At 39.0% G+C, this 23,825-nt stretch overlaps 1 protein-coding gene across 12 annotated transcripts in view; it reads left to right on the forward strand.

Annotated features, from left to right (window-relative positions):
• Positions 1-23,825, forward strand: part of RAPGEF2 (Rap guanine nucleotide exchange factor 2) — a 2,418,607-nt gene that overhangs the window by 1,988,777 nt on the left and 406,005 nt on the right. For all 12 annotated transcript variants that reach the window (XM_044062055.1, XM_044062064.1, XM_044062056.1 and 9 more), the window contains one exon: positions 4,236-4,482. In XM_044062055.1, coding sequence (XP_043917990.1) covers positions 4,236-4,482 — 247 coding nt within the window. The remainder of the gene's footprint in view (positions 1-4,235; positions 4,483-23,825) is intronic.

Consider the following 23,825-nt stretch of genomic DNA (forward strand, 5'->3'; position numbering starts at 1 on the left):
GCAATACATCAGTGTGAGGAGTGACTAAGTAAATATATAGGTATACACAGACACACACACACATGTATATACATACACAAATGTACACGCACACAAGTATATGTGATACCGTTGCTTTTCATTGACCTGTTCAGCTGTACAAGTAGATGTGTTCTGTCTGTTTGTGGTGGTAGAGGCTTGTATTTCTTCAAGCTAAATGTGTAAACCACTGTACTGCAGTAAGGAGCAGAGAAACAGCATCTGCATTTATTTTGACTTCCATGGAAATCTTTTACATAAGTGCACAAGATATAAAAAGAAAGGAATGGAGAAGCAGTATTGATAATTATGTCGAATTCCACAGAAATATACCTCAACTCAACAGTAAATTAAACAATACTAGGTTTTTAGCCATGATCCATATTTTGGCAAAAGAACTTTATTCTTATTTTTTTTAAATAAAATATTTTGAGATAATGACTGACTGTACTAGGTGCTCTTATGTTCAACACTTTTTTGAGGAAACCTTTTATCCATCCAATAAATGTGTCATTAAGTGTGTTTTGCAGAGCAAAGTGGCAGAATTAACAATTACAACACAAAACTGAATTTTCAGGAATTTTTTCCTGGGACTGGCACTAGACTTGATGGAAAGAATTTGGAATATCTGAAAGTCATTTACATACAATGTCCAAGACATGATGGAATCACAACAGGATCAAGTTAATGGGACTAACACTGTATCCAGTCAGAATAGGGCTTTGGTATTGACTTCTTAAACTTTCAGTGCCCTGCCCACTCACTTTATTAACAGCTTAGAATGCTTGCTCTGCCATGGTAGCATTCTGCTTGCAGCAGGAGAGGGTTTAGGGAAAAAAAGGCCCTCCTTCCCCATCAGTTAGGGCTAGACCTGCATAGATTGCAGTAAGGTGTTGTGAGGGTCCCTCTGTGTGTGCATCTGGTGGTAGAAGAGAAGGCCAGGAAATCTGGTGTGGAAGGCTCAGTGGGTAGACAGAATTCCTAGAAAATAAGTTAAAGATAGTGTGTGACAGTATGACTTGCTGTTGTATTTCCTTGAGGAGTTGCTGTTCTCAGAGTATCAATTCCACCTTAAAAATAAAAAATTTGGTTAAAAAAAGCTTTTTTTTTTCAATAATTTAAATTGTCCTCGAAGTTAAGGGTTTTCCATAGAGTATTCTGAATGGCTAGCATAGTGATAAAGTGAGGTCAGAGTGCTTAATAGTTGGTGCTCAGTAGAACATAAGTAAAATAAGTAGATTAAAAAGAACAGGCAAAGTCAGAAGAAGCCTCTCAGATACAAATAATATGTAATGAATATATGAAACTGTGCAGTTATGTTCAATAAATATTACTGTCTGTGTAGAATGCTTATTCTAAGGCAACTTTTTCTATGTTAAACAAGCTCACACAAAAAACAGCCATTTTCCTACTATAGTTAAAAGGGAGAAATAGGTATAGTATGAAAATGGTTATTGCCACAGTATCTAAAAAAATAAAATTTCATATTTAGACGGAAGTAGAGTTGGGAAAGCTTCCATCCCCAACCAGATGTCACAACAGAATGCCCCTTAGAGCACCACTCGGTGAAGCATTAGAGAGTCACCTGCTGCAGCACTGATCTCTGCAAGTCCTATTTTCACATAACATTTTCATTTTATGTGAAAATGGAGTTAAAAGAGCCACTAGCCACGAGCAAACTTCTGAGTGTGCATTCTGCATTCAATTTTGTCAATGTGCGTATGATCTTTAAGGAAAATATGAGAGAATTAAATGTGAAACTTTTTAAGAATGGTGGGGAGGAGGGATAAGTGGTTGGTTAATTAAGATCAGAATGTTATCTGGATTTGTAAAGAAATGTGCAGACAGGGTGACCCAGGTGATCTTCATCTGCCATCAGATTATTTATTTTGGGAAAGTGCACGCTTCATTTTAGGCAGAATGATACAATTGGTGTGTTGTCCATTTCTTAAATAGATGACAATGTCCATAGTAATCTGCTTTTTTAATTATGAATATTAAATGATTGCTGATTACTCACTCAGATTCAGAAAGTGGAGAGTTCATTGTGCATCTCCATCAGAGAATGCCACAGTTTTAAACAGATAAACTAGATGGGATCTGATACAGATATGTTTATGTGGAAGAAGGAGACAGAATCAATCAAAACAATTGGCATGATATCTTAAAAGAAGAGGAGAACTATTCCTGGTGGTATTATTTCTACCCTCTTCTGTTCTCCCAAATATCAATAAATGAAGTAAGATACAGCCTGTTCTCATAGAAATGCAATTTTGAGTATAGCTCACTTAATCTGCCCATTTTGGGACAAATTAGGCACAAATATCTGTTTTTCTTTGGTGAGTTGGGAGCAGTGGTCTGGCTAAATGGCTTAAATTTGATAGTATGCATGTAGATTGTATCAAATATATAACTGTTAGGTAAACTGCAGTTATTTATTTACGCATTTGTTAACCGGGTAGGTGTGCTGACCCACAGACAATTTCAGGCATGATGTGGGTTCAAAGACAAAAGTAAAAATAGCATGTTACAGTATGTTAGGATACAGGAATTAGCACAGAAGATGTAGTGAATGCAGTATGCTGCAATATGCAAAAAAAAAATCACAGTAGAACAGAATTAGGAAACAGTATTTGCCAGAAATTGAGTTCCCAGAGTCATTCACCTAATTTCATCCTCTCCAACATTAAAAGTTATACTATTATTGTGTTGGGCATTCTTCATTTCTCATACCATATAGTTTTGACCCCATAGACAACATAAGAAAACTGTTACATCCACCAACAAATTTGTGAAGAAGTGACTCTCATGTTTTTGCTAATTATATCCCATTTTTAATGTGTATGCAGTGCATCATGAAAAATGTACATTTATTTATTTTTATATTTGTTTACTGGGGTTAGTGCACTGATCTCAAGGGACTATTTGCAGGCACAGTCTGGGTGAATAGGATCACATAAGAAATGAACAAAACACATTTGCCGATACAAAGATGTGTTATAATGGATTTCACTACTGAATCCCGAAATAACACAATCCCGAAGACCTAAATACCGAGACTATAAGCCCAAAACCCCACATTACCGAAATATTAAAACCACGAAATTCAAAATCGTGAAAGTACTACATACATACAGCACACGCACAAACATACACACAGCCTCCCCCCATAACCAAACAAACCACCCTACACTAAATATAAGCAGAGGGGCTTCGCCCTCCCTGCACCCCCCGTGTGGGGGGGCTCTGCCCCCCACTTTAATATTCTAACTCCGAGATCGCACAAACATACACACAAGGCAAACTCACACCCACACATTACAGCCCCTCACGCACACACACACACACACAGGCGCTCGCGCACACGCACACACACACACACACACACACACACACACACCATAGTCACAACACACACTTACACACACTAAAGCCCCTCACAAACACACTTACACACACATACTTACCTGTACCACAACACCAGAAGCGCGAACTCAAAATCCCTTAACATCGGGATTTTGAATTTCGCACTTCTGGTCTTTCGGTAATGTGGGGTTTCGGCTACATGGTCTCGAGCTTTTGAAATTCGAGATTCAGTAGTGTTCCTGTTATAACACATACATATTTACAGATGCAAAAATATGCTGCAACATTTAGTTCACAAAGCAATTTATAAAGTCGAAACGTGGATGGGAAAATGGAATAATGCTTAGCAGAGCTTTTTGGATAAGATGTAACCATAATGATTGAGATGGCTTATGCTGTAGGGATAGCAGCATGCTATACTGCATCAGGGAGGTAATGGGTGTAAAGCCTTTTATACATTGGTTGTTGCTTATGAATTTTAATTATTTTCATCAAAAAACAGAATATATGTAGTTTGCATATAAACATATATCCTGGCAGTATGAATAAGAATGTGAAGCTGGTGAACTTGTATTGTCTTCCTAAAATGAAAGAAGAGATTCATCTTGAAGTCTTTATTTTTGACATTTTTCATGCGTTAAGTATGAATCTGTATAACATGTTTTTAAAGTGTTATATTGATGTCTGACGGTGTTTAGTTGAAGCACGTTGTGAAGTTGTTTACTCTGTCAGATGCACAGTACTATATTATATGGAATAATGCATCTCTATGCAATTTTGGGGAGAAGGTTATGCTGTAATTTTTATTTTTTTTTAACTGTTGCTTCTTAAATGGATTTGTTTCTGTACAGTTTTCAAAGAGCTGCTGGCAAAGCTGTCAGAAGACAAAAGAAACGGTGCTCCCCATTTACCCAAGATCGGTGACATTAAGAAGTCTAGTCGATATTCAATACCAGACCTAGCAGTTGACGTTGAACAGGTGATAGGACTTGAGAAAGTAAACAAGAAGGGCAAAGCAAACACTGTCGGAGGGCGGAACAAGCTGAAAAAAATACTTGATAAAACCCGAATCAGCATTCTTCCTCAGAAACCTTACAAGTGAGTAACTTTCATTTTTTTTGTTTAGCTTTTACAGACTTGACTTCCTCTGTGACTACATTCTGACATAAAGAGTAACCGTAGTCAGTTTAAATTTGAAATCGATGTGTTTTCTGCAGTCTAGAGCATGAGCTAATTGTTTCTTTACCTGGATACCATTAACCTATGTTAGATTAGTGAGACGGTGTTGGAGGAGCCAGTATAGTGTGTTGAGAGCCCATTAGCCACCTTTCTCAACTTGGAAGGAGTCATAAGTATCATCTACCATAGGAATGCCTTCTGGAGGGAGACCTGAGGTTACCTTTGTGCACACAAACATTTGTGTGCTTTAGTATGCCTGAGGATAGTGCTCTATTTGGCACTATGGGTGTGTGGAAGGATGCTTCTATGTATAGAGCAAGGTGTTGAGTACATTATGGTATATTGAGAGAGATTTTTTTTTTACCACTTTTTCTGTCCCGTTCCATCACCCTACAGCCTTCCTACCCAGTACACCATGTCTGTACAGGATCTACCAGCTTATCCATGCCCCCCCCCCCAGAATAACTGGGATCAGTCAAGAAATCTAAGAGCATCCTGTTTTTTTTTTTACATCTGGCGTATCTCATTACTACCCCCCTCCCATTGCGGCTTTTGTGGCTGCATCTGCGAGACAGGTAGGCAGTGGTGGGGTGTGCAGCATATCATCACCTCTGCAGCAGCTCAGCAAGGTCTACCATCCTTCCTCCTCTTGACCAATACTCCTCAGTGTAATGTCCCCAGTCCCCACCAGGGATCGTTGCAAGGAATGTCCATGTAATGACCCAACCCCCAAGATGGATATACCCATCTCTCCCCTGCCACTCTTGACAGTCAACCAAGCCACTAATCAAACCTTTGTTGGCTAGGTTGTAGTCGGGGCTTTATCCCTGTACACCACCTCAGTGGCTCATGTCATGAGACATGTTAGGACACACAAAATGCCTCATCCATGATCCCCCCCCCAAAAAAAAAGTTTGTTCTACAAAAAAAAAAGCCTCCCCTAGAAGGGGAAGATACCCCTCCATGTACGCAAGGTGATGTGAAGTCTTGACGAGTCTCAGTAATGCACATTGAAGTAGAACATGAGGTCAGTGATGGTTGGGGGCTGAGTAAGGCTTGATGGTCTGAAAGTCTGATTCAAAAACAGACACATACAATTCTCTTACGCCTTCTGTCTACTACAGAACCAAACGTTGGTATATCGCTTATAATTTTTTTTAGTGATGCATTGTTTTTGCTGCTGTACTGCATGCTTCTGAATTTAAGGCATATAGTGAGTGCATTGTAATGGAGTTCATTTTATGTCCATTGGACCTTTGGTCTTTATTGCACTATGCATCATATCCTTACAGTGAATAAACGCAGTCATATGAACAGTGGGCCTGTGGAATTGCATGTTGTTAAGCATGCATTATTCTACTCACTATGATAAATGTTTCTCTATCTTTGGATGTACCATTTTATACTGAGTTTATATACACACTGCATTTTATACAGTGTGCTTTATATGAAATAGACACCTTTTGATTAGTTTGGGTATTTTCCATGCAATACAGTATGCATTATACACAAAATGCTGAATGTATTCCTTGAGAACCTACCACTTAATGTCCAGTGTGAGCCTGTACACTGTACTGTAGTGTGACCACATTGTATACCAGCACCATTTATGGTTATACCACTTTATATTCAGTGGATGTTTTCAGCACAGTGTAATATGTATTGTTCCCAATGCTGTGAATACATTCATTCTATACGTTGAGTATGTGCAGTGAATTTATATTTGCATAAGATAGATATGCCACTGTAAGACCACTGGTCCTTTGTTCTATACTGTAACATATTCTGCATTATACCCACTGCAGTGCCTGCATCTGTGGTGTTGTGTTACCTTTTAAGCTGTGGGAATTTATACTGTACTTCATGCAGTATGCCTTACACCAAGTGTACTGAATGCATCTCTGAAGGATGCACCTCTCATCTTATGACAAGTGGTCTACTGCAGTTTTGCTATATTGTAAATATCTAAAGTGCAGGGACCTCTTTGTCATGAGTGTTTACCTTTATGGCAAGTGGGTTTTGCACTGTATCCATCATATATTATACAGTAAATGCTCAGTTATGTAGGTGTGACCTGCATACCACTTGGTTTGCATACTGTCCACAGTGTACATTAAACCCAGTGTATTGAAAGCAGCCTTTTTGTAGTTATGCAGTGTTGTTAAGACTACTTTGTCTTTATTTTTAAATACATTCTATATTAGTAATTAGTGCAGCCAGGGCAGCCACCATTGATGCGCAACCCAATGACCAAGAAACCTATCCAAATCCATTGCATTAAGTGCATTCCTGTAACCTTGTGGAGGTTGGGCCAGTATGCTATGTTGTGTACTCTTTACATATTATTCATTGCTGTGAAGCAACTGTTTTGGATATGCAGTATTATGACCAATGGGAATTATAAATTCCATTGTAGATTCTTTCAGGTATTCCCATCACTACAGCTTATCAAAGGATTTTTTCCCTCCAAAATGACCTCATAATTCTATATGTAAAGATGTTGCAGAAACTTAGTAAAGTACAGTGCCTTGATGTTGGTGTTGACGAGTGCTAGCAATCTCTTTAATACTCTGTTGTATTGTGTCACTAAAATCGATTACTGGACCAAAGGATCTTTGTGTATACCTTGGAGCTTATTTAGGGGTGTCTCAGTGTTGTACATTGATCTAAATAGAAATGGGAATTGAGGCTGCACTCTACTACATGTATGCAGCAGTTAAATACTTCCTTTCCAGTGGCAGCTCTGTAGTTCATGTGACGATAGGAGGTACTGCCAGCACAGCTAGCTGTAATTCTGTAAATAATTATATGCCATTTGTGAATATCAAACTGATTTACACAAGATGCTTGTTTTGCAAATGTATTAGAACTGTATGTCATGTGTACATCAAACTGATTTGTACAGATGTTTGTGCTGAAAATGTATTTGTAAAGTGCTTGTGCTTGAAATGTATTAACGGTGTGCCCTACTGGAGAGATCAGAAATGTACATGCACTATTGTAATTGTTTAAATGTATATGTTTTAACAGAGGAAACTGGAAGACAGGAGGTTAACCTCAGTCTAGCAAACTTTAAAATGTATCTGAAATTAAATCACTTTATGGGATAGGACATCTCACAGGTTTCAGTGCATCCTGAGACACAAAGTCTGTACAAGGAAGCTTTCTGTGTTGTCTTTGGGGTGACCTAATTGCTACTCTGGAAGCGTGAAGATATAAATTGTTTTATAACTTCTAGCACCTGCCACAGATCTGAGCAAAAGCCCTTGTGTATATTTTTACAGGTAGGTACTAAATCCTGCCAGCTTCCAGCAATGGGGTTTCTATGGGAACTAGAAGGCAGATGACCAGAAGTGATGTCATTCTGCAAGGTGTCCCAGAAGTAATATTTTAGATATTATTTTGAGAAGTGTCTGAGTGCGACAGAGTATTCTGTTTGGAAGCCTGACTAGAGAGACCTCTCATGTATTTCATCTTGCCTTGCCCAAGTAAGTTATTAGGGAATAGTACAATTATCTTAGGTTCAGTCAGGAATATAGTGAAGCGTAGTTTAGATATTGTTTTTCTTTAGTTGTCTGAGTCTGTCTTTCAGTGTTGTTTTAAATATTTCCTGTGATATTGAACTCTGATGTTACTGTTAATACATATTTAGTATTGTCTTGTTCTTTTATTATTTATGATTAAATATATGTAAACCTTTCATTGTGGCTGATATTTGTAGAGATATTTAAATTTTGAGAGTATTTGCATATTTGTTTGGTGACACTGTGTGGGCCACTCCTAATAGCCTTGCTCTTGGTCAAGCTACCATTTGTATTAGTATTACACAGTAACATTGGACACCCTTTGTTAAAGCCCTTGAAGTAGCTGGTGAGGGGTTCTGGTGGCAGTGATAACTACCTTATAGTCTAGGCAAAAGGGGGCATAGCTACTAAACCTGTCCCAACCTTCCGTAGGGTGTGTGTAAATTAATTGTCTGTGTGTGTGTTTCAGCTACTTGGGCAGGGACACAAAGCACTGGTTGGACAGAGAGAGTGTTGGAGGACTTGGCTTGAAACACTGGCTAAGGACTCGACCCTATAGCTGTGCCTGTGGGGAGTCTTATTGGGGATCTGGAGAAAGAGAGAGAAACCAGTCCCCGGACTGACTGTGTGTCCTCTATGCTCTTAAGGGAAATCGTGCTTGATTGTACTTGATGCAGAGAGCTGCATCTGGACATACTGTGTGTGTACCTGTTGTCCTGCCAGTGAACATTCCCCACAAGTGCCACTGGTGAGGCTTGAGACTCCTTGATTACTGGCCCAGAGGTGGGGCATCACATTTCAATACTGAGATTCTGACAAGGTATCCTGATCTTAATGATCACTACTCTCCTCCTGAATTAAGTTTTTGGGTTACGTAGTGCTTGGTTTGTTGTTAAGGATCTTTATAATGATAGGTTGCCTGTGCTCTGCAGTTATGTTTCACATGTCCTTTGGTTTAGAAAACTGTGGTTCAGTTGATACTAAAACAATCTTTTAATGTCAAGTACACTGAAGAAAGGCTTGAATAATTTTCAACATTCTGGACTCATTCATAACTACCCCACTTGTGCTTTATCATATGTGCATTTCTATGTCCTTCTCTGTATTTTTCCAGTTTCTGTGTGTCTTTTCCATGTGTCATCCGAGCAGACTGTCGACTGTATGGGGAAATTGCACATTTTGTATTAATCTGAACCTTTGCTTCCAAGATGGCACTTTTCTGAGTATATTTTATAATTTTAAGTTGTTAACTTACTTGGTCACTGGTTTGGTATATTACAGCTCACAAAAGAGGGATTTAGATTCTGTGCTTCAGGTTCCACTTATCTGAGCTCTGCTTTCTAGTGTTGAAAGGGTTAGCTTGTTGTCCATGTAAAAAAAAACATTGAATCATTGCTGTTATTACTTTCAGATTAGTAATTATGTTTAAAAATGAAGATGCCACCATCCTGGCTACTTTAGAAAACTAGAACACCCACAGTCATTATTGTCAGAGATTGTCATCGTCGTTGTCGTTGTGTCTTTCAGCTTATCCCGGCCAGGGGTTGCCACAGTGGAACTCCGGTCCGCTAATGTTTGGTAGTGGATTTTTACATGCCGAGTTACCATCCCTGACGCACAACCTTCAACGAAGGCACACCCATTCATGCATGCCTCCACACAGGAGACGCTCTAGCTGAGAATCGAACGTGACAACGTCTTGCTGTGAGGCGACAACGTTACCGCAGCACCACTACCGCGGGTATTGTCAGAGATTGTACATTACTTTAATGAGTGATGGTGTAAACTGAAATAAAAAAAAAATCATCAACTTAGATTGTGTGGAGTTGGGGGGGGGGGCTGCATGATTCAGAGGAATAGGAATGCTGTTCTGTGCTTACTTCTATGCAATAGCAACTTTGTACAATTCTTTGTTGCCTTCCTCGTCACTTTTTACAGTTTGTTTTATTGTTAATGTGGTGCTGAATAGTTTATGGTATTAAAGAACACTGTATTTTCTGAGGCTTATGACAAAGTTCAACTTGCATTGGGAAGATAGTTCAGGAAGATGCTGAATGAAAAAGTTGTCCCTTCTGTTGCTGTTAATATTAATTTGAGTAGTCATCCACTTTTCATAATAAGAGTAATGCACTGTGATTATGCTAAATTCATTAATTCACATTACATGAAGTCATGCCAGATTTGTGTTTCAGTCAGGTGTGGTAGAAATCACTTCTAAAGGATCTGTAGGTGATAGAATAGCTCTTCACATACATGACGCATTGCTCAGTTGACATGTTGACGTAGCCCTTAATCCTGTTCATAATCTTCCATTGAATTCTGTTGAGTCTGGACATTTCAGTCACTGTCATTCCAGACTTGTGCATTGTACTCAACTTTAAGGCTAATGACACTGTAAATACTGGAAAAAATACCTCTATTTCTATATTTACAAAAGTCTTTAAAAATAATTGAAATATTTTAGGACTATCTGGAGACTTTGTTCATCTCATTATACGGGTTGCTGAGCCTCACCAATTGAAAAATGTATTTCAGTATCATCCAAACCACACCAAACTTTATTTTCTTGGGGGGGGGGGGGTGTCCCACATATTCCGTAGGAAAGGTACCATGGCTGCTGTACCTCAGGTTATTTTATTGTCACCTCCGTCATTGCTACTTGGTGAGAGTTAAATTCCTGACCATAGTAACTTTAAGGAAAACATACGATTCCCAAGACTATTTTTTATAACAAGAGCCAGTGAATCCAAATTAGTGAATAATAATTATTTTTTCAGTATATACCAAAAGCACTTACCTAAAGTCTGATTTTGTGACAAATATAAGGTATCTAGAGCTTTAATAATCCCTATCCTGGGTTTGGAAGGTTAATGCTGTTTTTCATTCTTTCCTCTGTCTCTGACTGCCCAGTATTTGCTCACAGTGTTCTGAGCTAGGAGACTGCTTCTAGCTTGCTCTGCATTTCTTAATTATTCTTTTGATTTCACTTGAACCTTCTGCATGCTTAGTGAAACTTATAGCTTCAAGAATATAAATTAGTGTTCAGGTTTGATATTCTGCATAGTGTACCTTTTAATTTATTAAAAAAAAACTGAACTGACACTTCCTGCTGTAGGCACCTGACCTGCAGTGCATTTTTTTTTTGTAAACAAAATGTTATACTTCAGACGCTATCGTGAGAAGTTGTACTTTTTGTGTTCCTAGTAACATTGGAGAGGTGGAACGTGTCTCTGTGAATAATAATGCAGAAAGCTTACGGCACTGTGCCTCATTGGTGATATTGGGGTGATAATAATTGAGGATAATTAAAGTAATGTGAAAGGGAAAAAAATGAAATTGTACACTTTTTTTGCAGTGTATCAACTGGCAGACAAAGTTTGCTGTATGGGATGCACCATTTAATTTATATGCTGTTTTAAGGGTCTCAGTAAACTACATCAGACCTTTGCTCTCCCTATCAGCTTTTGATAAGATTCTGTGTATAGAATTAATAAGGCTCTTTCTTGATTCTGCTGGCTATTTTTGGTGAGTACTGTATTGATTCTAGTCAATGCTGTTAGTTCTAGCATGAGAACTTTAGAAACCAAGCAGGTTTCTTGGAAGAGAATATTGCCAGGGGTCATTTAGAAGCTGTATCATTTTTCTGCTATCAGTAGTTCTTTCTTTGCTCATGAGCCCAGGTTATGGTGAATAAATGGGCCAGTTGGCTGGGAGGGGTCTGATAATCGGCAAGCAGCAGGGGCAAAAAAAAGAAATGGATCTGTCATTGGAGGATAGGACTACCTGTCCTGTGAGGCATGGGGGTAGTGCCCACCAAGTGTTACATAAGTCCCATGGAGAACAAGCTTGATCACAGGAGTGGGTACTGAGGATGGTAAATAAGCTGTTTCATAAGAGCAGTCTTCTGTGTGACTGTGGTAATAGCTGAAATCTATTAGCTTGCCATCAGTAATCACTTGTAAGTCATGCACCTTCTGCTGAAATTACAAAGCTGTGGAATTGCTAAGAATGGCATACTTGACCATAGCCATCATCTTGAAGGTGTTGAGCTTGAGACGATTAGCGACCATCTAAGCGTGGATGCCATCCAAATCCTTTGCAGACTGGTTAAGATCTGACTGATGGATCAGCTGGTAAAGATGTGTGTCATTAGCACAGCAGTGGTATTTCAGCCCACTCAAGTGAATAACAACTCCCAAAGGTAGCACTTGTAAAGCAATTAGCAAAAGACAGAATATGGAGCCCTGAGGCACACAACAGTCTAGAGGGTAAGAAACTGAAAAATGAATTCCATAAACATCTCTTTGGCTTTGTTTGTAAAGGTAGGAGGGACATTTGTCTAGAATTACTCCAGTGATGCTGCAGTATTGTTCTAACTGATCTAAAAACATAAAACAGCTCACCATATTGAATACCAATGAGAAGTCTAAAAGGACAAGGACAGAGTAATGATACTGATCTCTCACTATAAAGTGACTGCTAAAGACCAGAGTAAGGGCTGTTTCAGTACTAACTCCTGCCAGAAAAGTAGACTGGAAAAGGTTCATTGTCTTTCAGGACATTTCTAGCTGCGGATGTGCTGCTTTCTGAAAACCCTTGCTAACAAATGGAAGGTTTGATTTGAGATGGTTGTTATCCAGATCACCAGGAATGTCATCCTTCATGTTTGAGTATGTGTGTGGTCGAGAACCTCCTTCATTTGTGATTAAGTGTTCCGACCTGGAGGTAAGTAGGGATAATCTGGTAAAAGACTGAGCCTATCAACTCAAAGCAAGCTAGAACATGCAAGGTACACCATTGATCCTAGTGTTACACATACCAGAAATTAAAAAAAATGAAATAACTGTAATTGGAAATAGAAAATTTACACAAATCAGTGGGTGGGCTTTATTCCCAGTGACTATTGCTACAGCTTTGCCTTGATCTTTGTAGGAACCTCCAGTTCTTATGAGGACAAACTTGGCAGAAAAATATCGAGCGACTAAGTTACATTCTTCTGCTGAGAAGGCTTTCTCCTTTGTGAGAGACAGCATTCCAGTAACTGCAGTTTTGCATGTTAGATGGGAAAGCATTTCTGTGTGATCTCCACATCCTGTATAACCCACTCTCAGCTGATGGTACTTGGCACATTAAAGATTAAACTTCATAGACCGCTTTGATGTAATTATGCAGCATGTAACAGTGCACAGTTCATCTTTTTTTGTAATGCTTGCATGCCATGGAAAGGTATAAGCACATACTGTTAGCCTCAGCAGCTAGTACGTATGCATCATCCCCTACAGAATGTTGATGTGTTGGATTCTCAGCATATGAATATGTAGTGCAGTGCTCTAGCTTTTGAAACATAACTTAAAAGCAAGGATTTATAATTTGTTAGCATGCATTGTCCTTGAGTCTATTTTTTAATTATATCTTTTTATATTTACATTTCATTAAGAAAACATTTTTTTGTACCCTGATCTGCTAAAACTGATGCCAAAGTTGTGACTTAAGTAGTTGCAGGAGGAGCTGCCTGTTAAGGTTACCACCTTCAGAAAGCAAAGCAGAACACACCTCATTGTTTTAATAAGAAGGTCCTTGCTATTTTGATGGCTTGAAGTAGAGAAGCGGAATTAGTTTGTCAGATTCAGGTATGTTTCTGCTTTACTGCAAGTTGGCTGCTGCCTCTTAATATACCATAATACATGTAAAGCTGGAGGGCCATTTTCACCAGAATAGTTGCAGTATTCTTGGCAAAGATTTACTGTTTCTGTTCTGAAGACATATTTAAATATGTAGCTTATAACAGTACATACATTTCCCAGCTCTGCATTCTGGATGTGCAGCCATTCTGGGTAAATGTGTTTCTTTTGACTTTCAGCAGGATAGCTTTGAGTATATTATTGTAGTTAGTAAACGGTGATCTACCCTCAGTAAATAGTGAAGCCACTCCAGCCGCAGAATGTTTTCCACATATGGCACACTGATCTTCTAAGGGGGCTCAGTGGTTGTCTGTCGATTCACTTCCATTTTCTTGACTTGTTGTTCTCAATCTGTTTATATTTTGTTTAGGCTGTGAAAATTGCGTTGCATCATTTGTAATCACTTCACACACCAGCCAGCAGGGCATTATGTAATCTGTGGTTTGGACTATGAGGCCTAGTTCATTGTTGTGTACTGCCTTTGTAGCTTTGGTATGTCAGCACTGGATGCTCGATTTTGTGGTTACAAGCCCAGACTTGCCAAGGCTATCGGTAGCTTGCTAGAGCACCATTTCATACATAACTGCAAGCCTATTGATCTTGGGGTGCCTAGCCATACATTCCCATGAAGTTTTTAGCACCTATATTTTTAAGTACAAACAACCCAAAGGTGAACAGAACATTTACATGTTGCCCCTATCCATGAAAGGTACAAAACCAGGGGAGAATTTCTGGCTACCCATCCAGATTACACTTGAATAGTATAAGAGAAGTACTCTGCTTTATGTAGAGAGGAAGATGATTCCAAAGAAGTGGTATTTTCTGTGATGCATACCTCTGTCTCTAACCTGTTCTATTTGTTACAAAAGAGATTTAGCTCTCTAGAGCAGGTGTTTATGCTCCCACTGGATTTGCAAATTTGCAGCAAGTCTGGCAGGGTAGGATCTATCGAGACTGTACTTGAGAACAGTGATCTACCCTCAGTAGTCTGTATGACACTGTGGAGAAGGATAAGGCTTTGATACAGTCCATGTTGTTTTTATGAATTAGGCCCTTGATTTTCTTAATAAGAAACCACTGTGGGCATTCAAGTTGTGTGAAATGTGTGGACAGGTATATACCGAAGGCGGCATTATACTCGATGATTAGCTGAATGAGTGCAGAATACCATGGAATTATCACTTCCTGAACCTGGAAGCCATACCCTTAGTAATAAGCTGTACAATGAAAAAGAACTGTCTTATAATAGTGGACATGTGGTGATCAAAGGACAGTTTTTCTATACAAGTTCCCAGGTCTCTAACTACTGGATCAGATTTCAAGGGTGTGTTGTCAATGTGATAGTTACAAGACTTCTTGATTGCTGAATAATACTATTATATATTTCTTGGCATTCAATTTTTTTTTCATGTGTGTCATTTGCCCATAATAGTTTTGACACCAGCTATTGATTTGGGAAAGGCCCTCTTGGAAAATGTTCTCTGCAGAGTTTGATTGCACCAAACTTACATTCATAAATCCTTAGCAGTAAATTTTTATCTTCGAGAAGTAAATGCCAAAGAGAATTGACCCAAAGACTGAATCTGGGGTGCATACCGCTAGTGACAGGTCTTTGAGAGGAGGTAGAGCAGTCCACCCTAATTTCTTGGGTTCCCTATGTGAGCCAGTTTGCTGCCCAATGAGTTGCATATGGATTATGTTTGGCCAAGATAGTTTATCTACGATAACCGACTGAGTTGGTGTCAAAGTCCTTTGTGAGGTCTAGATATGCAGATTGTACTGATTTGTCCTCATCCTTCAGTAACCATCTTACCAGTAGACTGTACCTCCTTTTTCAAGGAGGGCTAGGCAAGTGAAGATGGGTGAATTTGTCAATACACATTGTCATCAAGTTCCCGCTTGAGGAAAGGTAAAGTATCAGACTGTTTGATTTATAGCAAGGTTGTATTCCAGAGGTGGGAAGAGAGACTGCATAATGAACTTCTTTCCACTGTGGTATATTTCTTTTTGAAAGCTGTGTGGCAGTATGACAGACAGTAGCAAAGACCTACTAATGTAAATATAATTCGAAGACTAAGAATTGCAGCAAGTTCATAGCTGTAATAGCTTAGTGATAAGAGTTTTTTATAGAGCAGTTACTCTCTCCAATTTTATAAGATATATAAACATTTTTGGTCCAGAGAGTAAGCAAAAACTCAAGTGTAGGCATGTGTAGCATTTAATCTGACCTTCAGAGAGAATAAAGGGGTGTAACTGAGCTGTCAGGTAAATGCCATTTGTTGACATTTTAATTTTATGTTATTTTCCCTGGCCTGCTTCCATATCATTTTAATTGTTTCACTGATTACTGTGCAACCTTACTGGTGCTCTGCTGATAGAGGACTTATCCGCAGCCTTTTCTCCTTCAGTATCTTTGGTCTTTAAAGATGTGTTGAATGCTATTAATAGAAATCATAGGAAATTCAAGAGAAGTTAAGTCTTGCTACTACTTTCTCCTTGTCAGTAACTACCCCAAGACAGTACTTCCTCTTTCAAGGAAGGCTGGAGCAGCAAAATCAGGGATAGATTTGTTAATACACATTTAATCATCCAGTTCTTGTTTAAAGGAAGATAATGTATCGTACTGCTAAGGGTGGGGAAGGTGTTGTGCAATGAACCTGTCTTTCCACCATGTTTTGTTTGCTGATGAAAATTTAGTTTCCTGGTTCTGGTATCTGTGGAACTGTCTACCAAATGTGGTAATATATTTTGTTTTGTTCTCCGGATGCGATAATGTTGTACTTTTTATCATTTACTTTGAGACAACTTTTAGTACTCCAGGAATTTACAAGTGTTAAGTTCTGGCTGAAGGTCTTTGACATGAGAAGGGTACTTGTGAATGACTCCTAGTTTATAGTCATCTGCTAATCTGGCTAGCCAGAGATCATAGTTCATGGTTTGGAGATCAGAAAAATAAACGCTCAACAAAGCAGCCCCAGCACTGGGTCCTGTGAGACAGCTCTGTTCCCTTACGTATGCTCTAAGTTGTAGTAGTACAATGCCTTCCTTTTCGTCTTACGTCTACTGTATGTGCTGCTGCTGTCAGCTCATTGCTTCTTCAGTCTTGGTGGTGTTCCTGTCCTGCACTTAAGTTTCTCACTCCTCAGTCTTTATTATTTTGCATATTGCTGATTCTCTCTATTTGTGAACATTTTATTATTAGTAATGACCAGATAGACAGTGGCCATATTCTGCGGAGGCCTAGGCAGAAAAGCTCGGAAGCATTTGTCAACAAGATTAATATAGTATACATCAAACACAGCTTTCAATTAATGAATGATACAAATCATTATAAAATGAGAATAAGAATCATTAAATTATAATCAGAAATAAGCTGTATTGAAATTGAACAAAGAGAATCCAAGACAAGTAATTTTTGACAACAAGGTGATAATAAAAATGACTCCGACATGCAGGTGAAAACACACAATGCATACCACTCATCAGAAAGAAAAATGAGCCAAAAGAAAAAAAAAATCAGAAGATAACTGGCATAGGCATAATGACAAGAGAAGTGTAAAAGCTCTAATTAGAATGTGTATTTGCAATCAGTTTTCATGCAACTCTGCAACACATTTACTGTGTAAACAGTATTTAAGTTGTTTTTCATTGCATGCATACTTTGCCCCAGTACAGGTGGATGCTTTTCATGAACTTGCCAGCATTGATTGAGATGCATGAATCACTGAAGCAGTTTATGAATTTAGGCAATAATGTTAGAAGGCTGTGGGCCAGCCTAAGTTAACGTGTGGCTTGTGCCTTTCCGACATATGGGTAGTATGCAAGGGTGGTTAGGATAATTTAACTTTTATTTGAACTGTGGACACATGTTGACTGAATTCAAGACCTTGCATTTTGTGAAGTGAAGAATAGTTGTATGTTCTAGCATAGTGAACAACTGCTGCAAAATCTAGAAATCATGTTTTTATCTTAAACGGGTTTATATGAATAATTAACCACACCACCTTCTTCTCTGAACCAGTGTTTCACTGTGCCCTAAGTTCCAGACTCACTTCTGCACTCATCAGTGTTTTTTTTTCTTTTACAAATATGACTTTTTGTGCACAGTTACAAGTAGGGATGCATGTATTTTAATATATGCAACTTTTTTAATGGATATTAAATATATATAGTTTCACCTACCCTGTTTCTGTTGTTGCATACTGAAACTGAAGTACAGTCACTAAATGTTTAGGTATTTTATGGAAATTTGTAGGTGCTCCTACAAGAGACAGGCATTTCAGAGTTCCTTAGGAATGAATGTGTGCAAATTGGCTCTGCCCTGAATGGCATAACCAGTGCAAGTAGCCAACTGTTGGGCACATTGAGTGAACTGTTACCTGATTCATGACAGCGAGTCCATTGCTGGTTGCCGACTCTGTAGAACAGTGGTGCAGAACCTTTTTGTGGGGAGAGCCACTACACAAATTCTTAATGCATCTGCAGGCCACCTCAAAACATCGTAAGTCGTTGTGAGTTAACAATAGGTACAGGCGACTGACATTTTTACTTGACAGCAGTCATGAAATTGCCTGTTTTCTACATCAACATTGCATTTAACTTTATTCTGGCTCGTAGCCATGACTTATTACAAACTCTTGCAGAAAGTTACTACTGTTTACAAACTACAAGTTATAAACAGCAAAGAATAGTTACTTCCGCAGCTAAAATTAGAGGTGTGCGTAACTGCTGTTAATTAGGTAAGTAAGCACGTGCTGGAAAGTTTGCATGACTGGCGTAAGGTGCAGCGTTTTTTCACTTACTTAAAAAATTTTGGTTACTTTCTGGGGGCCGGATGGTGTTGTGTCGAGGGCTGGATGTGGCCCCTGGGCTGGACGTTGTGCACCACTGCCATAGAAAGTGAAGCTCCTATAAGTAAGTTGAAGCTGTGGCCAGTAGCGGATTATAATAGGTTTGATTCAGGGGACCACCCAGGGCTTACATTTCCAGTGGGGGACCAAGGCCACTGCAATCGTCGGTCACTATAGTTGCATCTAAATTGAAGGGGATGCTGCCTGCCACATTTCTGCTTATTTTTACATAAGCAAGTAACTGTAATAGTTCAAGTTGAGTTTTTTTTTTTTTAATATATTAATCCTGGCATACAAGGAGCAACCCAGATATCAGTGACAGTGGACTGTACTGCTGAACAGTACTGCTTTTTCTAAGTGAATTCTGATTTTTACCCATGATATAAACAGGATGCGACTCCTGTACATTCATTAACATCAGTGCATGGTTCAGTTGGCAGGAGGCTGCAGCCCTTGAGACACTAGGAGGGGAGAGTCACAAGTCTTGGAAACAGAAAATATGTGGCGATATTTTCCAGCTTTGAGCAAGGCAGACTTATTGGTGTCATCTTTGCAGACCTTAAGAGGGTTTTAAAAAAAGTTGACAATGTGTCACTTTTGCACAAATTATCAGATATTAGTATCTCTTCAGAAGTTCTACAATGGTTTGAAATTATCTTGACAAAAGAACCTTCGTAGTGGTAGAATCAAGTGATGCAGTATGGAGGCACTGTGAATTCCCACGTTTCAGTCTTTCATAAACAGTCAGCCCTGGGACCTGCCCCAAATTAACTGTATCATATACATTGATGATATTGTCATAACCAGGTCCTTTAAGCATGAATCTCTTCTGCACACTGATCGTTAGGAAGACTTACAGCCATGTGGAGCTGGCTAAATGATGGTAAGCTGTCTTTACACAGGAAATCACTGTTAAACTGTTAGCTGCATCTGAGATGGATACAAAAAATGCCCCATAAATGCCCACAGTTACAGACTCTGACTCTTCTGGAGATCCTCTGCCTACTATTTTCTCAGCAAAGGTATTGAAGTCTACCTGTGGATCAAAACCTGTCCATTCACACTCATACCAATCCAACTGTAAGCATCTTATAAGATACTGTGGAGGCAAGATGAGTTTTAGCGGTTCACTTCCCAGACTGCACTATTGCTGTACAATATCTGCACTTTTTTTTGCTCAGAATACCACTCTCATTTAATCCTCTGAGAATAAAATTCTAAGATTTGTCAGTCTAGCAAGCAACACAGAACACCAGTGTACTACTATGAACCCAACGAACTGGCTTCCTGTAACATCAAGAGTTACATTGGTGCTTAACACACTTAATGTCAACTTTTGCACTGAATATATTGTCTCCACTGCTAAACAAACTGCAATTCAGAAATCATTATTACATTCTTACAAACAATTATTTATTGACACTTTGTTGGCCAGGTTAGACATGCTAGACCTCTGGCCTCCTTTTAGGGGAGGACTGAGGTGCTATTCATACTGACTAGGTGAAATCTGGCCACTGGACAGGGGAGCTCCCCCTACTCTTTTTAATAAGTGCTGTGGGATTGTTTACATCAACCTGAGAAGCCATGACAATATTCAGTTTACAAAGGTCATCATTCCCACTAAGCATGTTAAACAAAAACTGCATCAGGTATGTGGAATGATATCCCAGAGAATATCAAAAAGCTTGTACATTTACAAACCTTTAAGAAAACCCTCAGGACCCATTTTTACAAACAGAACAAATGTGATTGCCTTAGACTCCTTAATGTCTTCGGTTTTTACCACCTTCAAAGATGCCTTCTTTGTAGCATTCTAAACATTCTCTTGTACTGATTTATAATTGTGTATATGGTGGTGTGGTGATTATTAACCTAGTGCAACTTAATCTTATAACAAAAAAGATTTGCAATCACCTTCACAAGAGTTAAAAACTTGTGTCAGTTGATCACTTTCACCCCCAACTGAGACTTTATCAAAATTGATTCATTATTAACCAGAATCCCCTTTTATACAACTTTAAATTAAATTGTGTTATATGATGAACCCATCAATACAACACTGTCAACCATTATAATCTAATAAAAATGTAAAAAAAATAATGTATTTTTGAAAGTTAAAATGTATATGTATACATATTTTTTTCAAATATTTCTTGAAAAATGTATAATCCAGTGTGTAAATGTTAAATATTACAAACTACAATCATTTAGTGAAGGTAATTTAAGTTTCAGTACTGGGTAAAATGATACCTTTTCATTAATCCCTGGATGCACAACAGTGTTTAAACAAAGCTGCCATAAAGCATCTTTATTTTCCAATATGTGCTTCCATGGGCCTTTATTCAGACTGTACATTCTGTCTTTTATAAAAAAAAAAAAACTGCCATTTTTTAAAAGTGATACACCTAATCCTACACTTAAAGGCACTGTTATTTGGAACCTGTGCACTGAGAGAGAGCCTTACAAGACTATCTGCAAATATATAGAGCTGAGTATATTTTTCTGTATTATTCTGTATTATAGAGCTAAATTGTTGCTTAGATGTCTGTTGTCTTACTGTTCTGCAAATATACAGAGATCAGTATATATTTTTCTGGTTTTATAATTTGCACTGTGATTCCTCACATCCCTGTTGAAACTGTCTTCCCCACCCCTCCTCCCTGTTCTTGGTTATAGTTTAAATTTGGTGGCTTTTGCAGTGCCTTCCCCACTGTAGATTTGATCTAGGACACTCCCCCAGTCCCATCTCTTTACCTCATTCTACCTAATAAACCCTTTCTGCACTTGCTTTTAGTCCTTTTTAATTTAATTACATTTTTTTTCAAACTGTGTGTGAACTAATATTGCTGCATACTCAAGTGTGCCAGCTTGCACTGCATGTGAATTGTTTTTACTACTGTTTTTGCTACTTTTCTGGAAAAAATAAATAAATTGTAAGCCTGTTTCCTACCTTTCCTGTAATTAGTGTTCCAGATACAGATTTGCTGTATCCAGGACTGTTTGTAAGCTTCTGAGCCCCTCAAGCCTTACTGTGTTGGAGGGAAGCCTTCTAGCTTATCAGTGGGAGTGGTAGGCATTAGGTAACCTGTCTACCACATAAGGAGTGGTTCTGGCCCAGAATTTGTAGTTATTGGCCGTTTGGGCGGTCTTCCATCTCTCTCAACTTTCTGATTTGAAGGCCTGCATTTGCACTTGTTTCTGTCCTGTAACTCCTGGGCCCATCTCATTTGCTCACTCAAAATTTTTTTTTATCTGCTTTTACTGTATTTGTGTTTCTTCCTACTTTATTTTGCTTTTACGTCATCTTAATAGTACTCAATTGTATTTATTACTGCTTGGTGTAACTCATTCTAAGCCTTTTAGTTTAAGCACTTGGGCTTCAAGCCAGTTGTTTTACATTAAGAAGGTTTATGGTCTGCACTGTAGTGGCAGAACAGGTAGCTTACATCCTTCTAAGTTGGGGACTGCTGATTGAGGGCTCAGTGTCTGTTATTCTAAAAGTGTATTAATTCTGTTTTAAGCACTTGGGCTTCAGGCCAGTTATTTTACATTAAAAGGGTTTGTGGTCTGCACTCTTGTGGGAGGAGAGGCTGGACTCTGCCCTTATGAGCTGGGAATTTCTGGTTAAAGGCTTTATAGTGCCTGCATATTTGAACTGCTTCTTACTGAAATTGGTACACCTTGTCTGCTGTAGCATAGACTAGCTCCAGGCCTGCTGAATCTAGCTTTGTTTGTATAACTTGAGCACTAATCCAGGCATTCTTTAAAGTATTCAATTGTATTTATTTTTGCTTGGTAGTAACTTGATTAAAGTGTAGCTATCATTCTAAGTCTTTTGGATTAAGCACTTGGGCTTCAGACCAGTTGTTTTACATTAAGAGGGTTTGTGGCCTGCACTGTGGTGGCAGGACAGGTAGCTTACATCCTTCTAAGTTGGGAACTGCTGATTGAGGGCTCAGTGTCTGTTATTCTAAAAGTGTATTAGTTCTGGTTTAAGCACTTGGGCTTCAGGCCAGTTATTTTACATTAAGTAGGTTCGTGGTCTGCACTCTTGTGGGAGGAGAGGCTGGACTCTGCCCTTCTGAGCTGGGAATTTCTGGTTAAAGGCTTATAGTGCCTGCATATTTGAACTGTTTCTTACTGAAATTGGTACACCTTGTTTGCTGTAGCATAGACTAGATCCAGGCCTGCTGAATCTAGCTTTGTTTGTATGCTGCTTGTTTGTTTGCTTGTTATTTCCCTGAAACGCTAATTCCATCTAAAACGTGGCTTTTCAGCGCTTCTGTGGATCCCTAGTGATATTTGCATTGCTTACTTTACTTATTTCCTTGTTTCACTCAAAAGAAAGTTACTGTTTGTCATTTTTGCATTTAAGTTACCTGTAACACATTACATTTAAGTTACCTGGCACTTGCTCACTAAAGCAATTGTACAAGTCAGCACTAAAAAATTAAAAGCACTACACCCTCACAATCTCCCCTTGAGTACCTTGTTCCCCATTGGCCCTTTTTTCAACTATAAAGGAATTCCCAATACTATTCTAGCATGTCCAAAGGTCAGTTGTCAATCTCCTCTCCGGTCCAGCTGGTGAATCTGGGAATCTTGAGGCAATGTTACAACTGCCTCATGTACACAGACAACCCTCTCCTCCTCCCAACAAATTCCAACACATGTGAGAGATGCAACCGTATAGCCGAACTGGAGGCTAAGCTCTCTCAACTCAGTACTGGCGTAACCAGTCAGGAGGAGAAGGAAACCACACTCACTACAATTCCAGTCTCACATAGACCTACCACGACAGCAAAGCAAACCAAACACATAAACACAGAAAAACATACTTGGAGGCTCTAAATAAAAATCTGCCTAAGCAGCAGAGACCTCCAAAGCAGACACCCAAGCAACCGCTACCCCAAAACAAAACACGTGCAACACATAGCTCACAAAGCCAGTGTGCCGAACAGTCACAGTCCTTAAGGCTAAACAACACACCTGATACACTTGTAATAGGTGACTCTGTTGTCAGGCACACTGACGTCCCGCTCACCAGGCTGAACAAGGAGAAGGTCACAGTGAGCTGCCTGTTGGGCGCTAGGATCTGCCACATAACACAAGCACTCAGGTCACTCCAAGGCAAGTACAAATATGACTCAGTCATTGTCCATGCTGGTGTGAATGACCTGAGACGTACCTCCCTGGACTACATGAAA

This window comes from Protopterus annectens, chromosome 2.part1 (assembly GCF_019279795.1).
Source record: "Protopterus annectens isolate FY-2018-M chromosome 2.part1, PAN1.0, whole genome shotgun sequence".
Lineage (NCBI taxonomy): Eukaryota > Metazoa > Chordata > Ceratodontiformes > Protopteridae > Protopterus > Protopterus annectens.